Source organism: Dromiciops gliroides, chromosome 4, assembly GCF_019393635.1.
Source record: "Dromiciops gliroides isolate mDroGli1 chromosome 4, mDroGli1.pri, whole genome shotgun sequence".
In the NCBI taxonomy this organism is placed as follows: Eukaryota; Metazoa; Chordata; class Mammalia; order Microbiotheria; family Microbiotheriidae; genus Dromiciops; species Dromiciops gliroides.
The window spans coordinates 227,104,439-227,119,887 of NC_057864.1; the positions used below are offsets into that span (position 1 = coordinate 227,104,439).

General features: G+C 37.0%; 1 protein-coding gene across 1 annotated transcript in view; it reads left to right on the plus strand.

The window, feature by feature from the left end:
* Positions 1–15,449, plus strand: part of LOC122754875 — a 65,016-nt gene that overhangs the window by 16,459 nt on the left and 33,108 nt on the right. Inside the window, 1 exon segment of the mRNA XM_044003314.1 lies at positions 1,040–1,124. Within this exon segment, the coding sequence (XP_043859249.1) occupies positions 1,040–1,124 (85 nt within the window).

Consider the following 15,449-nt stretch of genomic DNA (forward strand, 5'->3'; position numbering starts at 1 on the left):
TTGATCATCACATAATGTTGTTGTGACTGTGTACAGTGTTCTCCTGGTTATGCTCACTTCACTCAGCATAAGTCCACTGCAGTCTTTCCAGGTTTTTCTGAAATCTGCCTGCTTATCATTTCTTACAGCACAATAGTATTCCATTACATTCATATACCACAATTCATTCAGCCATTACCCAGTTGATGGGCATTCCCTCAATTTCCAATTCTTTGTCACCACAAAGAGAGCGGCTAGAAATATTTTTATACATGTGGGTCCTTTTCCCTTTTTTATGATCTCTTTGGGATACAGACCTAGTAGTGGTATGCACAGTCCCATAGCCCTTTAGGCATAGGAGAATTAGATTTCTAGACATAATTCGTTACAGGACAGCTGAATTCCTGAATTAAGTCCAGAGATAAAGAACTATGACTTAGACAGCTACAGGACAAGATCAATTAATTCTGAATAGAATCAATAAAAATAATATATAATCAACTTAATTTTCTCACGTGTAAGGCAGCTAGTACAAGTATTATTCATTCCATTTTACAAATGAGGAAATGAGGTTGAAACAGATGACTGTTGGAATCAGACTTCAAACCTAGATCTTCTGATATCAATTCAGTAAAACATACATTTATAATGTACTTATTGTGTGCAATGCATTATGCTAGTGCTAGTAGCCTTTATTCTTCTGGTTAATGAACAATAAATAATCCTACTAGTTGTTGCAAACAATAGAGCCATCACAATGTTGTATTTTTACAACTACTGGTATAAATAGGTTTAAATTGCAATTTTGGCTCCCAGTAGAGGAATTTTAAATGTTCTTTTTTAAGAAAACTAATTACAGAGGCAGCATTAAATGGCATAATTTGAATTCAGATTCCCTAGTTTTGAATTCCAATCAGCTTATTTACTATCCATGTGATATTAGGCTAGTCACTTAAACCTCTCTAGTCCTCATTTTGCTTATCTGTTAAATGATAGAGAATATAATAGATAATCTCTGAAATTCTGCAAGCTCTGAACCTATAATCCTGTTTCTGTGAAGTCAGCAAAGAGCTAAAAGAAGCAGTCAGGAGTGTTTGGCTGGGATTATGGGAGAGGAGAATAACTCAGCATTTGCTTATCTGCCCGTAATTAGCTCTTTTCTCTGACCTGGGTTTGTGACCCAAGCAGGTTTTGAAAACCTGGACCTCTGGGTTTCAGTAAAAACCAAATGCCTGTCTGTCTTCCTGCCTTTCTACCTTCCTTCCTGTTCCAGGTCCCTCCAACCTTTTGAGAGAAGTCAAGTGGAGCTTCTTTCTCTGAAGGGTAATGGCTTAATTATAAAAATTATCTTTCATTGAATATTATCTTCTCTAACCCTTCCATAAACACCTTTCTATATATTCCTTAGGGCAGCTAGGTGGTGCAGTGGATAGACTGCTGAGCCTGGAGTCAGGAAGACTCATCTTCCTGAGTTCAATCTGCCCTCAGATATTTACTAGCTGTGTGACTCTGAGCAAGGCATTTAACCTTGTTTTGACTTGATTTCCTTATCTGTAAAATGAACTGGAGAAGAAAATAGCAAACTACTCTAGTATCTTTGCCAAGAGAACCCCAGATGGGGTCACAAAGAATAAAATATGACTGAAATGACTGAACAACAAATATTCCTTAAATAAAGCTTCAGGATATTTAATGGGATAAAGGAAGTAAGAAGTGTTAGGCATCTAGATCCCAACTAGTGTTACCACATATTGCTGTGTAACTAACTTTGAATGTGTTCTTCTTTTGAGGTGAGAATTCAAAAATACCTCAGGAACACCTTCATCTAGGTATGTTGGTAATTCCTACCATGTCATCTGCAACATATATTGTGCCTTGCATCTTGTGCACGTGCTTTGTCTCCATCATTATATAAATTCTTTGTGATTATAAATTATGTCTTTTCTGTACCCCCTTTGTTCCATTTAGCACAATGTCAAGATACGGTAGCTGCTCAATACATTTTGTTAAAAACTCATTTGGAAAGTATGAGCTGGGTGTGGTCAGTCAATAAACATGTATTAAATTCCTACTACATGCCAAGTACAATAATCTACTAACTACTAGGAAAGCTGAGGTTAGTAGATCACTTGAGATCTGAGTTCTGAGATATATTTTGCTAAGCCAATTGGGTGCCCTCCCTAAGTTTGGTACTAATATGGGAATTCTCTGAAGTAGGGGGTCATTAGGCTCTCTAAGGACAGGCAAATCAGACTAGTCAAAGATGAGCAAGTTAAAGCTTCCATGATAATCAGTAATGGGATCAGGCCCATGAGTGGTCATTATACTTCCATTCTGGGTAAGATGGGGAGAGCCAGCCTTGAACAGAACAAAACAACAACAAAACCCAAACTAAGCCAAAATGAAATAAAAATATTTAATAAAGCATAAGACAAGAAGAGGGGTTTATTATGCAAACAATCCAATAAATGTTAATATGGTTTTAGATTCCCAGCTTTCTTCATATAAGAATTAAAACATATAAGTTCTGGACATAAGAACATAATACTATTTTAATAGCACTTAACTATTTTCTCTCCTAAAGAAAATTTTGCATTGTAGCTCAGGTGTATTGCCAGAAGTTGTGATTTTGACATGGGGTTTTCAACATTACCCAAGGGTTGCCAGGTTCAGGAGGCAATCTGAGACTGCAGCAAAGGGCTCTTCTGAGAGCTGTTTTCAGAGAAAAAGCAGCCATCCTTTGAACTCATTGCCCTTTGATGGACAAACTATCTACCAGCAGTCTCCCTTACACTTGGCATTCCTTGTACTCTGATTTTAAAGGGGGAAAAGGGATGGAAATAAGTGAAATATAGCTTAAAGAGAAACAAAGTAAAAGTTACAATTTTTGAAACTTGTCCTTCATTTCTTTGACACTGACTCTCCTAATTCTACCTTTCTGACCTCTCCTACTCCTCTTTGCTCTTTATCATTCAATTTATGATCCTAAGAATCTTTGTTCACACTGTTCCCTTTTCCTGGGATGCCCTTCCACTTCCACCCCTACTTAGGTCTTCCTGTCCAATGCCCAGTCATCCTCAAGCCCCAGATCCAATGTTACCTCCTTTTATGAAGCTTTGTCCGATCTCCCTAGATGGAAATACCTCCATTCTTGTATAATATTTTGAAAATATCTCTTATTGTTTCACTCTATCTTTTCTACTTTAGTCCTTAATTCAGGATCATGTTTCATGTGTACCTCAGAAAGCCTCGCATAGTAGGTAACACATAATAAAACTTGAAGATTTTGTTGGAGAAAAAAAAGACTTCGTCCAAATGGAAGAATGTCACACATTCCTTATCAAAGCTAAACAAAAAATAAGACTCAAAACAAGCATAAAAGGTAAACAGGAAAGAGAAATCATAAGAGATTCAATAAGGTTAAATTGTGTACTTGGGAAGATGATACTTGTAACTCCTAAGAACTTCATCAGTATTAGGACAATTAGAAGTATACCTAGATAGAGGGCACAGGTGTGAGTTGACTGTAATGGAATGATAGCCAAAAAAAGTAAAATAAAATTAAAGGGTTAGAAAGAGTGATATGCTGGGGAGAAGGGCAAGAAAGAGTTGGAATGGGGTAAATATCACAGAAAAGAGGTACAAAAGAGATTTTACAGTGAAAGGGAAAAGCATGATGGTGGACAATGCTTGAATCTTATTCTCATCAGAATTGGCTGGAAGAGGGAATAACATATACATCCCGTTGCATATAGAAATCTGTCTTACCCTACAGGGGAGTAGGAAAGGATAGGGACAAGAAAAGGCAAAAGCTGAGAGAAGGGAGGGTGGTTTGGGGGAGGCGATGGTCAGAAGTGAAAATAGGATGGAGGTAAATAAGCAGTTGGTAAGCATAACTGTAAAAGCAAATGGGGCAAACTCATCCATAAAACAGAAATGGACAGCAGAGTGGATTAAAAATCAGAATCCTACAATATGTTTAAAAGAAATGCACTTGAAGCAGAGAGACATATTGATCAAAGGCTTGGAAAAGAATCTCTTATGCTTTAGGCAAAGTAAAAAAAAAAAAAGCAGGGATAGTAGTCATGATCTCAGACAAAGCAAAAGCAAAAAGATATCCAAATAAAAGAGAGAAGCAAGAAAACTGTCTTGCTAAAAGGTACCATAGACAATAAAGTAATATCAATACTAAACATATATACACCATATGAATAGTATAGCATCCAAATTCTTTAAGGAATAATTAAATGAGTTACAGGAGGAAATAGACAGTAAATCTATGCTAGTGGGAGACCTCAACTTTTCCCCTCTCAGAACTATCTAACCAAAAAAAGAAAGGAAAGAAAGAAGGAACGAAGGAAGGAAGGAAGGAAGGAAGGAAGGAAGGAAGGAAGGAAGGAAGGAAGGAAGGAAGGAAGGAAGGAAGGAAAGAAGGAAGGAAGGAAGGAAGGAAGGAAGGAAGGAAGGAAGGAAGGAAGGAAGGAAGGAAGGAAGGAAGGAAGGAAGGAAGGAAGGAAGGAAAAAGAAAAGAAGTGAAGGAGATAAAACCATGCTGACTGGGACAACTACAGATTTATGGTAGATAATGTCATCTGGGCCCTCACTATAGTAAGGAAATCCATTTACAACATCTCTTGTATACACTCCCTTTTCTCCTCTAAAAGTACTATACCCTAGTTCTGGCCTTTATCACTTCATACCTGGATTGCAATAGTCTGCTGGTGGATCTTCCTGCCTTGAGTCTCTCCCCACTCCAGTTTATTCCCCATTCAGCCAGTAAAGTGATTTTCCTAAAGTGCAGGTCCAATTCTCATTCTCATTCTCATTCTCTCTCTCTCTCTCTCTCTCTCTCTCTCTCTCTCTCTCTCTCTCTCTCTCTCTCTCTCTCTCTCTCTCACACACACACACACACACACACACACACACACCACTTCATCTTTGGGCTCTAGGCATTTCTTTACCTGTCTTACAGGACTGTAATGCTCTCCCTCCTCCAACAGCTAACCTCCCTGGTTTCCTTTAAGTCTCAACTCAAATCCTACCTTCTACAGGAAGCCTTGCCTAACCACTCTTAATTCTAGGATGTTACCTTCTTTAATTAGTTCTTATTTATGGCATATATGGATTGCTTTGTATATATTGTTTACATGTTTTTCCCCCATTAGATTGTAAGCTTCCCAAGGGCAGGGACTGTCTTTTGCCTCTTTTTTATCCTTGGTATTTATTTAGCACAGTGCTGGGCATATAATAGGCACTTGATAAATGTTTATTGATTGATTCCCTAATTGATTCACTACCCCACTCTACCTTTTCCAAAACTTTTCATTCCTCATGAAACCTCCCATGACTCCCCCTTCCCCAATCCTCTCAGTTAGCTTCATATTTCACTGGGGGGAAAATGAGGCCATTTGCCAAGAACTTCTCACCTCCTTATCTCATCAGTCAGATAATTTCTCCTATCTATTTCAACCCATCTCACATGAAAAGGTGGCCCTTCTTGCCAAAACCAACCATCCCCTCCGCCCCCCCACTACATATACCCAATTTCATCCTCTTTTCTCTAGCAGATTGCCTCCCTATACTTCCCTACGCTCACTAATCTTTAATTCCTTCCTGTCTACTAGGTGCTTCCTACAAACATGCATTGCCTACAAACACCCATGTCTCTACCATCCCCCAAAAATCCTCACTTGATCTGTTCATTTCCACTAGCTATTAACTTCCCTTTTCTGGATAAACTCTACTTCCTTTACCTCACTCCCTTCTTAACTCTGTAGTCTGGCTTCTGACATCATTCCCTTTCTCCAAAGTTACCAATGATTTCTTGAGATTTTTCTCAATCCTCATCCTTCTTGACTTCTTTGTAAAATCTGACATTATTATCATCTTCTCCTTGATATTCTCTTCTCTCTAGGTTTTCTTAACTCTCCTGTTCTTCCTACCTGTCTGATCATTTTTGTGTCCTTTGCTTGGTCTTCATCCAGATTAGTTGGTTCACCTACTGTCCTAGGCCTTTTTTCTTCTTCCTCTACTGCTTCACTTGGTGATCCCATCTATTCCCATGGATTCAATTATTATCTCCATACAGATGATTCTCAGATCTATGAAGTCTTATCTAGACAGGGATTGCTTTTGCTTTTCTTTTTATGTCAGGACCCACACTCCAAGACTACTCCTCTCTTTTCCTATTATTAGGAGATGCTTTATTTTCCACATCTAAGGTCCAATAAGCAAGCTGTGTGCTGAGCTTGGCATAGCAACAGTCCTTTGAGTTTACCTTCTGGATGAACCCTTCTGCAGCTAAATCACAGAATAGGGTTAAACTAATCCCAGGGGGTCTCTGAACTTGGGCAAGCAGGAACCACATTCCTGTCATAAAGCCCTGCTATGAATAGACATTTTGTCACTAGGCAAACTTGCCACATTGTTGCCATTATACCTCACTGCTGCTGTTATACCTCACTATTTGATTCATTGTCTTCCCACCTCTATGTGTATCAAGGCCTAGCCTCACTGCTTGATTCTCCGTGGTCCCAGACCAGGTCCCAACACCCATGTCTAGTTTCCCTCCTTCAGTGAAATATAGAAGGCTTTTTGTCTATAACCTCTGTGAGCTCTTTTGTATTTTATTTTTTCCAGAGTTGACAGGTGGTAGAAAGCTTTTTGCTATAACCTTTATGGCCTCTTTGCTAATTTATTTTTCAGACTTTATCTCTAACACTAAGGCACAGTCAGATACACTGTACCTTGATATCAACAGAGTGTTGGCATTTTGGTCCTCTTAACAAATGAAGGAAAACAGCTATACTAGGTGACAGTAGAGTTTAACCATGGTTAAGCTGCCTCCTTGTCTGTCCCACTGGCATATTAAACTAGTGTAATCCATCTAGGAGGCAGATTATCTGTCCTTGCTGGTTGGCCAGGATCTCCTTCCAAAAGGTCATGGATGCAACCTGTATTCACTACCTAGCTCAATAGGTTATTATAGGGAAAGCACTTTGTAAATCTTAAACTGCTACACAAACATGATATTATTATTACTATTATTATTATTATTATTTTATTACAGTCCTACTCAACAGCTGATCATGGGTGATCATTTTTAATGCACAAATTACTGTAGGTAATGATCCATTAAGTTTTTACAAGTAAATCATATAACTTGCTTTCAGTTCTATTTTCTCAGTCTGTAGTTGAAAACACCAGCCATTTCTAAATTACTGGTCAAATTAATTTTCTAAAAAGTGCAATCTAAAACCAAATCCTCTATAGCTTTAAACAAGGCAAAAAAAACAACTGATGGAGCTTCAATATTGTATGGAGTTTCACAATGGCAGCACAATATTATGCAAACCACCTGCCCCACTGTTGTTACAGAATCATTTTTGGAATATTTACATTATATAGGATTTAGAGAAGGGTACCTGAGGGGGCAGAGCCAAGATGGCAGAGGAAAGGCAGTGACTTGCCTGAATTCTCCCTAAGACCCCCCCAAATACCTTCAAATAATGCCATAAGACAATTCCTAGAGGAGCAGAACCCACAAAAATGCAGGGTGAAATCATTTTTCAGCCAAAGACAACTTAGAAGGTCAGCAGGAAAGGTCTGTTTTACTGGGGTGAGAGTGGAGCGTAGGCCATGCCTGCACAGACCCAACCCCAGTGCAAACCCAGGCACAACCACAGCAACACAGAGGCCTTGGGAGCTTCTGAATCAACAGCAGCAGCAACTGCTTCTGGAACTCAGCCCACAGATGGTAAGGGAATCAAACAATTGGCCAGAAGGAGATTACAGGGATCTTTTTGCTAGCATTGAGGCAGGATTCTGTTGTTTTGCTCATACTCAGATCCAGGTCACAGTCTTGGGTCCCAGGTTAGGGAGGAGCAAAAGCACCCTGGAGTTTGTGACCACAATGGAGTGGGATTCTGATCATAGTTCCAGGTCAGAAAAGCAGTCCTGTGGCTGCTTGCAGACCAGAGCACAGGCCAGGAGAGTAGTAAACATACCTCTCCTTAAATCATACCACCTTGGAAGAACTAAAAATTGCAAATACCTAGAAGTATCTCTGAAAACTGCTGCACAAACCCCCTGAAGCTTGGAACAGTGCACCGTCTACCCTGGAAGCAGTGCCCCACTTTAACAAAGAGTTAAAAGTCAAGAAATAGTCTGGGAAAATGTGCAAACAGAAAAAAATGCTGACCATGGAAAGTTTCTATGGTGACAAGGAAGATCAAAATACACCCTCAGGAGAAGATAATAAAATCAAAGCTCCTATATCCAAAGCTTTCAAGAAAAATATGAATTGGTCTCAGGCCATAGAAGGGCTCAAAAGGGACTTTGAAAATAAAGTAAGAGAGGTAGAGGAAAAAATGGAAAGAGAAATGAGAGTATGGAAGAAAATAATGAAAAAAGGTCAACAGCTTGGTAAAAATACTGAAGAAAATAACACCTCAAAAAACAGACTAGGCCAAATGGTAAAAGAGGTACAAAAAGCCAATGAGGAAAAGAATACCTTGAAAAGCTGAATTGGACAAATGGAAAAAGAGGAACAAAAGCTCTCTGAAGAAAATAGCTCCATAAAAATTAGAATTGAGCAAATGGAAGCTAATGACCTTAGGAGAAATCAAGAAACAATAAATCAAAACCAAAAAGAATGAAAAAATAGAAGGCAATGTAGACAAGGGTACCTGCATATGAACCACATGTACCCCATTAAGCAATTTTGCCAACAATCCTCTCTCCTGCAGGAAGCCTTCCCCAAGCCCTCAGTCCCAGTGCTTTCACTTTGTTAATTATTTCCCATTTATCCTGTAGTTTGCTTTGTATATATTTATTTGCTTGTACACTCCTTTAGTGGAGGGACTATCCTTTGCTCCTTAGCATAATGCCTGGCATAGAGTAGGTGCTTAATGAATATTTATTGATTATTAATTATTACTAATTTTAGACAGTATAACATATTTAGCAGTCTATCATCCAAAACCCACACAAGAACTAAATGAACACAATTACAAAGCACTCTGCACAAAGACAGAGATAAACAATTAAAGAAATATTGCTCACAGGTAGGTCAAGTCAATATAATAAAAATGACGATACTACCTAAATTAATTTACTTATTACTTAATATTATTGACTTAATATTATTGACTATACCAATTAAACTATCAAAGAACTACTTTGTAGATTTAGAAAAATAATAACAAAATTCATTTGGAGGAACAAAAGGTCAAAAATTACAAAGAATCAATTAAAAATGGGAAAGAAGGGGAAATATCAGATTTCAAACTATACTGTAAAGCTGTAATAATCTGAACAAATTGGTACTGGATAAGAAATAGAATGGCTGATCAATGAAACATATTAAGTCACAGAAGCAAATGAGCAAAATAACTTATTGTTTGATAAACCCAAAGATCCCAGCTGGTGGGGCAAGAGCTCATTGTTTGTCAAAAAGTGTTGGAAAAACTGAAAAGTAGTTTGGTCAGAACTGGACATAGACCAACATCTCACATCATATACCAAGATTACCTTAAAATAGGTACATGATTAAATTAGTGGACCATGAAAATATTACCCGTCATATCTATGACATGAGCAGAAGAGAGCATTTTATACAGTAACAGCAATATTATAATCAACTGTGAAAGACTTAGTAACTCTGATCAACATAATGACCCATCACACTTCCAAAGGACTCATAATGAAAAAATGCTTTCCACCTCCAGATAAAAAATTAATGGATTCAGAGGGCAGATTGAAACATATTGTTTTTTCTCTCTTTCTTTTTCTTCTTTTTTTCACCCTAGAACATGGCTCATGTGGAAATTTGCTTTGCATGATTTGTATTTCTTTCTTTCTCAATGGTTGGGGAAATGGTGGGAGAAAGGTATGTGAAGAGAAACTTGAACTGAAGATAAAATGAAATTGAAGCTAAAAAATGTGATACTGGGTAAGAACTTGAAAGGTTGATTGGTGGAACATATTAGGTACACAGTATATAAGCAAACAAGAACAGTTAAAATGGTGTTTGACAAATCCATAGTTCTAGCTACTGGGACAAGAACTCACTATTTGACAAAAAAAAAAGTTGGGAAATCAGGGAGGAGGGAAGGTGGGAGAAGCAGCATTTCATACCACATACCAAGACAAGCTCCCAAACAAATTAAAGAAGCAAAAAGATAAGTAGATAAGGTAAGAGTTCATGTCCAAACAAGAGATAAGCCCATAGGAGATAATTTTTTTTTAATTTTGGAAACACAAAACCAATGTATCTAAAATTATAAGAGAAGCTCAAATTGGGGGGTAGGGATCCTTGCACCAAGTTTCTCTAATAAATGTCTCATTACTTTTTTTAAAGAATATTTTCCCCCAGTTATAGGTAAACAATTTTAAACATTTTTTTTTTTTTGCTGAGGTAATTGGAGTTAAGTGACTTGCCCAGGGTCATACAGCTAGTAAGTGCCAAGTGTCTGAGGCCAGATTTGAACTCAGGTCCTCCTGAATCCAGGGCTGGTGCTCTATCCACTGCGCCACCTAGCTGCCCCTAATATATTTTTTAAAGTTTTGAGTTGCAAATTCTATCCTATCCCTTCGCTCCCCCTTCCTTGAGATTGTAAGCAATCTGATATAAGTTATACATGTGTAATCATGTAAAACATTTCCATATTGGTCATTTTTGTGGAAGAAAAAGAGATAAAGGAAGGAAGGGAGGGAGCAAGGAAAGGAGGGAGGGAAGAAAAAGATATACTATGCCTCAGTTTGTATTCAGATGCCATCAGTTCTTTCTCTGGAGGTCGATAGCATTTTTCATCATGAATCTTGGATCATTGTTCATTGTATAAAATTGCTGTTATTGTGTACAATGTTCCCCTGGTCTGCCTTTCTAGGTTTTTCTGAAAGCACTCTGCTTGTTGTTTTTTTATAGCACTAAATGTCTCATTTCTAAGATAGAGAACTGATTCAAATTTATAAGACCTATTTCCCAGTTGATATGTGGTCAAAGGATATGAACAGGCAGTCTTCAGAGGAAAAAAAATCTAAGCTATCAGTAGCCACATGAAAAATTATCTTAATTACTAATAATTACAGAAATGCATATTAAAGTATTTTTAAGTTTCCACCTCATACCAAGATTGGCAAATGACAAAAAAGGGAAATGGCAAATACTGGAGAGGCTGTAGGAAGAGAGTATATATTAATGCACTGTTGGTAGATCTGTTAACTGCCCTAGCTATTCTGTAAAGCAATTTATAACTATGCCCTAAAAGCAGCAATACCACTACTAAATCTATACCCCAAAGAGATCAACAAAAGAAGAAAAAAAATATGTGTACAAAATTATAGGAGCTCTTTTCCTGGTGGCGAATAATAGGAAATGAGGAGATGTCCAACAGTATATGTATGAAATGGAATACTATTGTATTATAATAAATTGGTAAAAGGGTATAGTTTCAGAGAAACTTTGGAAGACATATAAAATGATGCAAAGCAAAATGAATAGAACCATGAAAACTATATAATAGCAATGATACTGTAAAGACAAATAACTTTGAAAGTCTTAGAATCTCTGATCAACACAATGACCACAGTTCGAGGGCTCATAATGGAACATATTATCTACCTTCAGATGAAGAGGTGATGGACTCAAGAATACAGATTAAGGCTTCTTTTTTTTGACATGGCCAATGTGGGTATTTGTTTTGCTTGACTCTACATATTTGTAACAGTTTTAATTTTTCCTAATTTCTCAATGTGGAGAGGAAGAGAATTAAGGAGTAAAAGTAAAATATAATTTTATTTAAAGTTAATAAAACCTATGCGTTGGTAGTGTTGAGACAATGCAAGTTTATACTTGCAAAAATGGACTCTGTCAAAGGTACACTTAATATCCAATATGAATGAAGTATGGTATCATGATGAAGAATTTAAAAATATGTCAAAAAAACACCCTCAACATTTCCAAAATAGAATTCATATCAATCACTAACCATTTCTTGTCAATCATTCTTCTACAACATCTTTTCCATCTATCCTGTCTCTTCACTTCCTCAACATTTACCCTATGTCAGACCCTCATTACCACTCACCTGGACTATTGCAGTAGTCTGATAATTGGTCTCCTGTTCAAGTCTGTCTCCTCTCCGATCTGTCCTTCACCCTTTTGCAGGACTGATATTAATAAATAATAATGCTATCCTCTTATTAAAGAGTCTTTAACAGCTTTCTGTTGCTTCTAGGAAAAAGTAAAAACTTTCCAGCTGGACATCTAAAACCCTTCACAATTTTGTTCCTTTGCCCTTGCCAATCTTATTTTATGCCATTCTCCTCAAACTAGCTGTCTAGTTGTTACCTATACACAATGTTCTAGATCTATCTCCTGCCTCCATACTTTTGCATAAGTGTCCCTCATTTCTGGAATACAATCTTTCTTCATCATTTCCTTTTAAACTTCCTTCAAAACATTGTTCAAATGTGCCAGTTTACATAAGGCTTTTTGTGATCCTTTCAGTTACTAGCACTTTTCCCTCTTGAAATTACTTTTTTTTTAACTTTTTATATAATTTGCATCTACTTGTGTGTATACCATATCCATTCAATAGAATGTAAGCTCCTTGAGAACAGGAATTACTTTCATTTTTATCTTTTGTATTACCCACTACTTTGCACAGTTTGTCTCTCACATAGTAAACACTTAATAAATGCACATTGAATGGAATAGAATTGAATTTGCTCATCACGTCTCCCAAGACTAGAAGAGTAGCTTTAAATCACTATTTATGGAACCATTCCTTCAAGGTCTCTCATATCCTAATTTCTCCATGGAGACTTCTCTGACACTTTCCCTACCCCAAACATCCCAAGTGAAAGTACTCTCTCTTCCTCAAATTTCTCCTACTGATTTACCTCGACCTTTTATTTTTACTTACTTCATTCTCATAAAATATTTATATGTGTGTTTCCCTTACCCTAATTAGATAGTAAACTTTGGGAGGTCCAGGACTGTGCCATAGATATCTTTGTATCTTAGATGCCTAATGATAATACCTTGTGCATTACTAGACACTTAATAAATATTTGTCAAATTTAATTTTATATTGGCAACAGTCCAGTGGCTCCTATTGTAGTTGACTCCTGCTAGCATATACCAAACAAGATCATGATGAGTTGGGGTCTTGGAAAATTATAAAACCACTGGATCATAAGTTTAAAGAAGATAGGTAAGTTCCAGATAAACCAAGAAAGAATTAGACAGATTCCAGGATCTGCTGTTGTTTGTCCTTTATTCTCAAAGAGGACTATGACATCGGGAGGTAATGTGAATACACAGTGAATTGGATTTAAGTGAGGAAGGGCTGTTCAAAGTAACCAGCCTCACTCTCTCCTCCAGAGCCATCTGGTTCCAGTGAGAAGATATATATCAGGAGGACTGGAAATGGCCCCAGATGTTTGAGGCAATTGAGGTCAAGTGACTTGACTAGGGTCACACTGCTAGTAAGTGTCTGAGATCAGATTTTAACTCAGATCCTCCTGATTCCAAGGCCAGTGCACTATATCTACTGTGACACTTAGCTGCCCCTTCCAGGAGCTGTAATGATCTTTAAGATAGACAAACCAAGGAAAGGTTAGTCTTTGGAAGAGCTATTTCTGAAAATGACATTGACCCTTTTGGGGGCTGGTTCAGAAATTCTTTTTGACAAAGTATTGCTAAGACAATTATCATAGGTTTTCTCTGTCTTTTGCCGTTTGCCACAATCACAGAAATGCCCAGATCACATTTGGCAAGTGAACAGTCCAAATGTAGACAAGAGAAAGACTTCTATCCTTATATAGGGGGAAAAAGAAAGGAGCTCTAATATAGGTTTTCTAGGAACTTTAAGCATATTACAGCACCAGAACTGTTTCTTTACAATCAAGCAATCCAAGAGGTCATATATTATGTTATATACATTACAGATAGAGATGCAGATAGAGTTGTGATAATATACATAGAAGATGCCATTCCCTAAGGTACATGAACTCAAGTAATGTCAACTCCCAATGCTAGCTGTGCTGTTGAAGAGCATCTCACCTGGTAACAGTAACCACACTGTGGTCAGGATCAGGAAGCCTAGCTTTGTATCCTTGCATTGACACTGTGCCAGAGAATGCCACTTAACTGTTATTTGCTTTAGTATCCTCATATGCTAAATGGGGGTAACAGTACTTAAACTAACAAAAATTCTTTATAGCATTGCTTTAAAGAAGTCACTTTGTAAATTTTAAAGCAGTATATAAATGTATTGTCATTATTACTATAATGTGCATATAGATCCTTGTGGGTAAATGGAGCACTCCCACCCAAAGGGATTCTAAATGACCACACCTCGAAAAAGCAGAATATTCTTGATTGGGGAAGAATTCTGAGCCTGAGTAAGAAATAGAGATTCTGTTAGACACACAAAGACTGTTTATTTTGGTTGACACCAAAGTTGTCCTGGAAGCAATTACCTGAGTTAAGGCTAAAAGATATGAAATAATTCTTCCTTGGCAAACACCTATATGATTTATAACCTTTTAAGTGCTGGTTGATACCATCACCTTATGAATAGATATCATTCCAGAGTTATTCCTATCAGTTTTAAAAGGAATTGATGGTGATCACAAGGATATAACATGGAGACAGCTAGGTGGCTCAGTGGATAGAGCACCGGCCCTGGAGTCAGGAGTACCTGAGTTCAAATCTGGCCTCAGACACTTGATACTTACTAGCTGTGTGATCCTGGGCAAGTCACTTAACCCCAATTGCCTCACCAAAAAAAAATAAATTTAATTTAACTTAAATTTAAAAAACAAGGATATAACATGAAATGTACCAGAATATATTAGCAACCTCAAGTGAATCTCTCTAATAAATGACAGAGAGAATCTCTTTTCTAGAACTAGCAACAAAACACAATGCCAAATTATGCAACAGAAGGGAAAGAGACTTTCTAACAAGATTGACACATGAATGGAAGTTAAGGTGAACAAGTTGTGGTTTATGAATGTAATGGAGTACTGTTGTCAGAAGTAAGTAGAATTGGAAGAAGAAATACATAAATAGCTAACTTTAATTTTAAAAGAGGGGAAAACCAAATTGTTCATATCTAAGAGCTGAAAGAATAAAACAAATGAAGAAGAAATAAAGAAAGCTATTTTACCCAATAATTTAGAATGGATGAATATTTATAAAAATATAAAATATCTGGATTAACAAAAGAAGAAATAGATTATCCTAAAAAGAAACTAAACAGGCATAGTAATTGGATACAAAGAGATCAAAGAATAGAAAGACCTATACGTAAAAAAAATTTATAGCCACTCTTCATAGTAGCCAAAATTTGAAAACCAAAGGACTATCCTCTTATTGGGAATGGTTAAACAAATTATCGTATATGATTGTAATGGAATATCACTGTGATGTTAGAAATTAAGAAATGCTTCAGAGG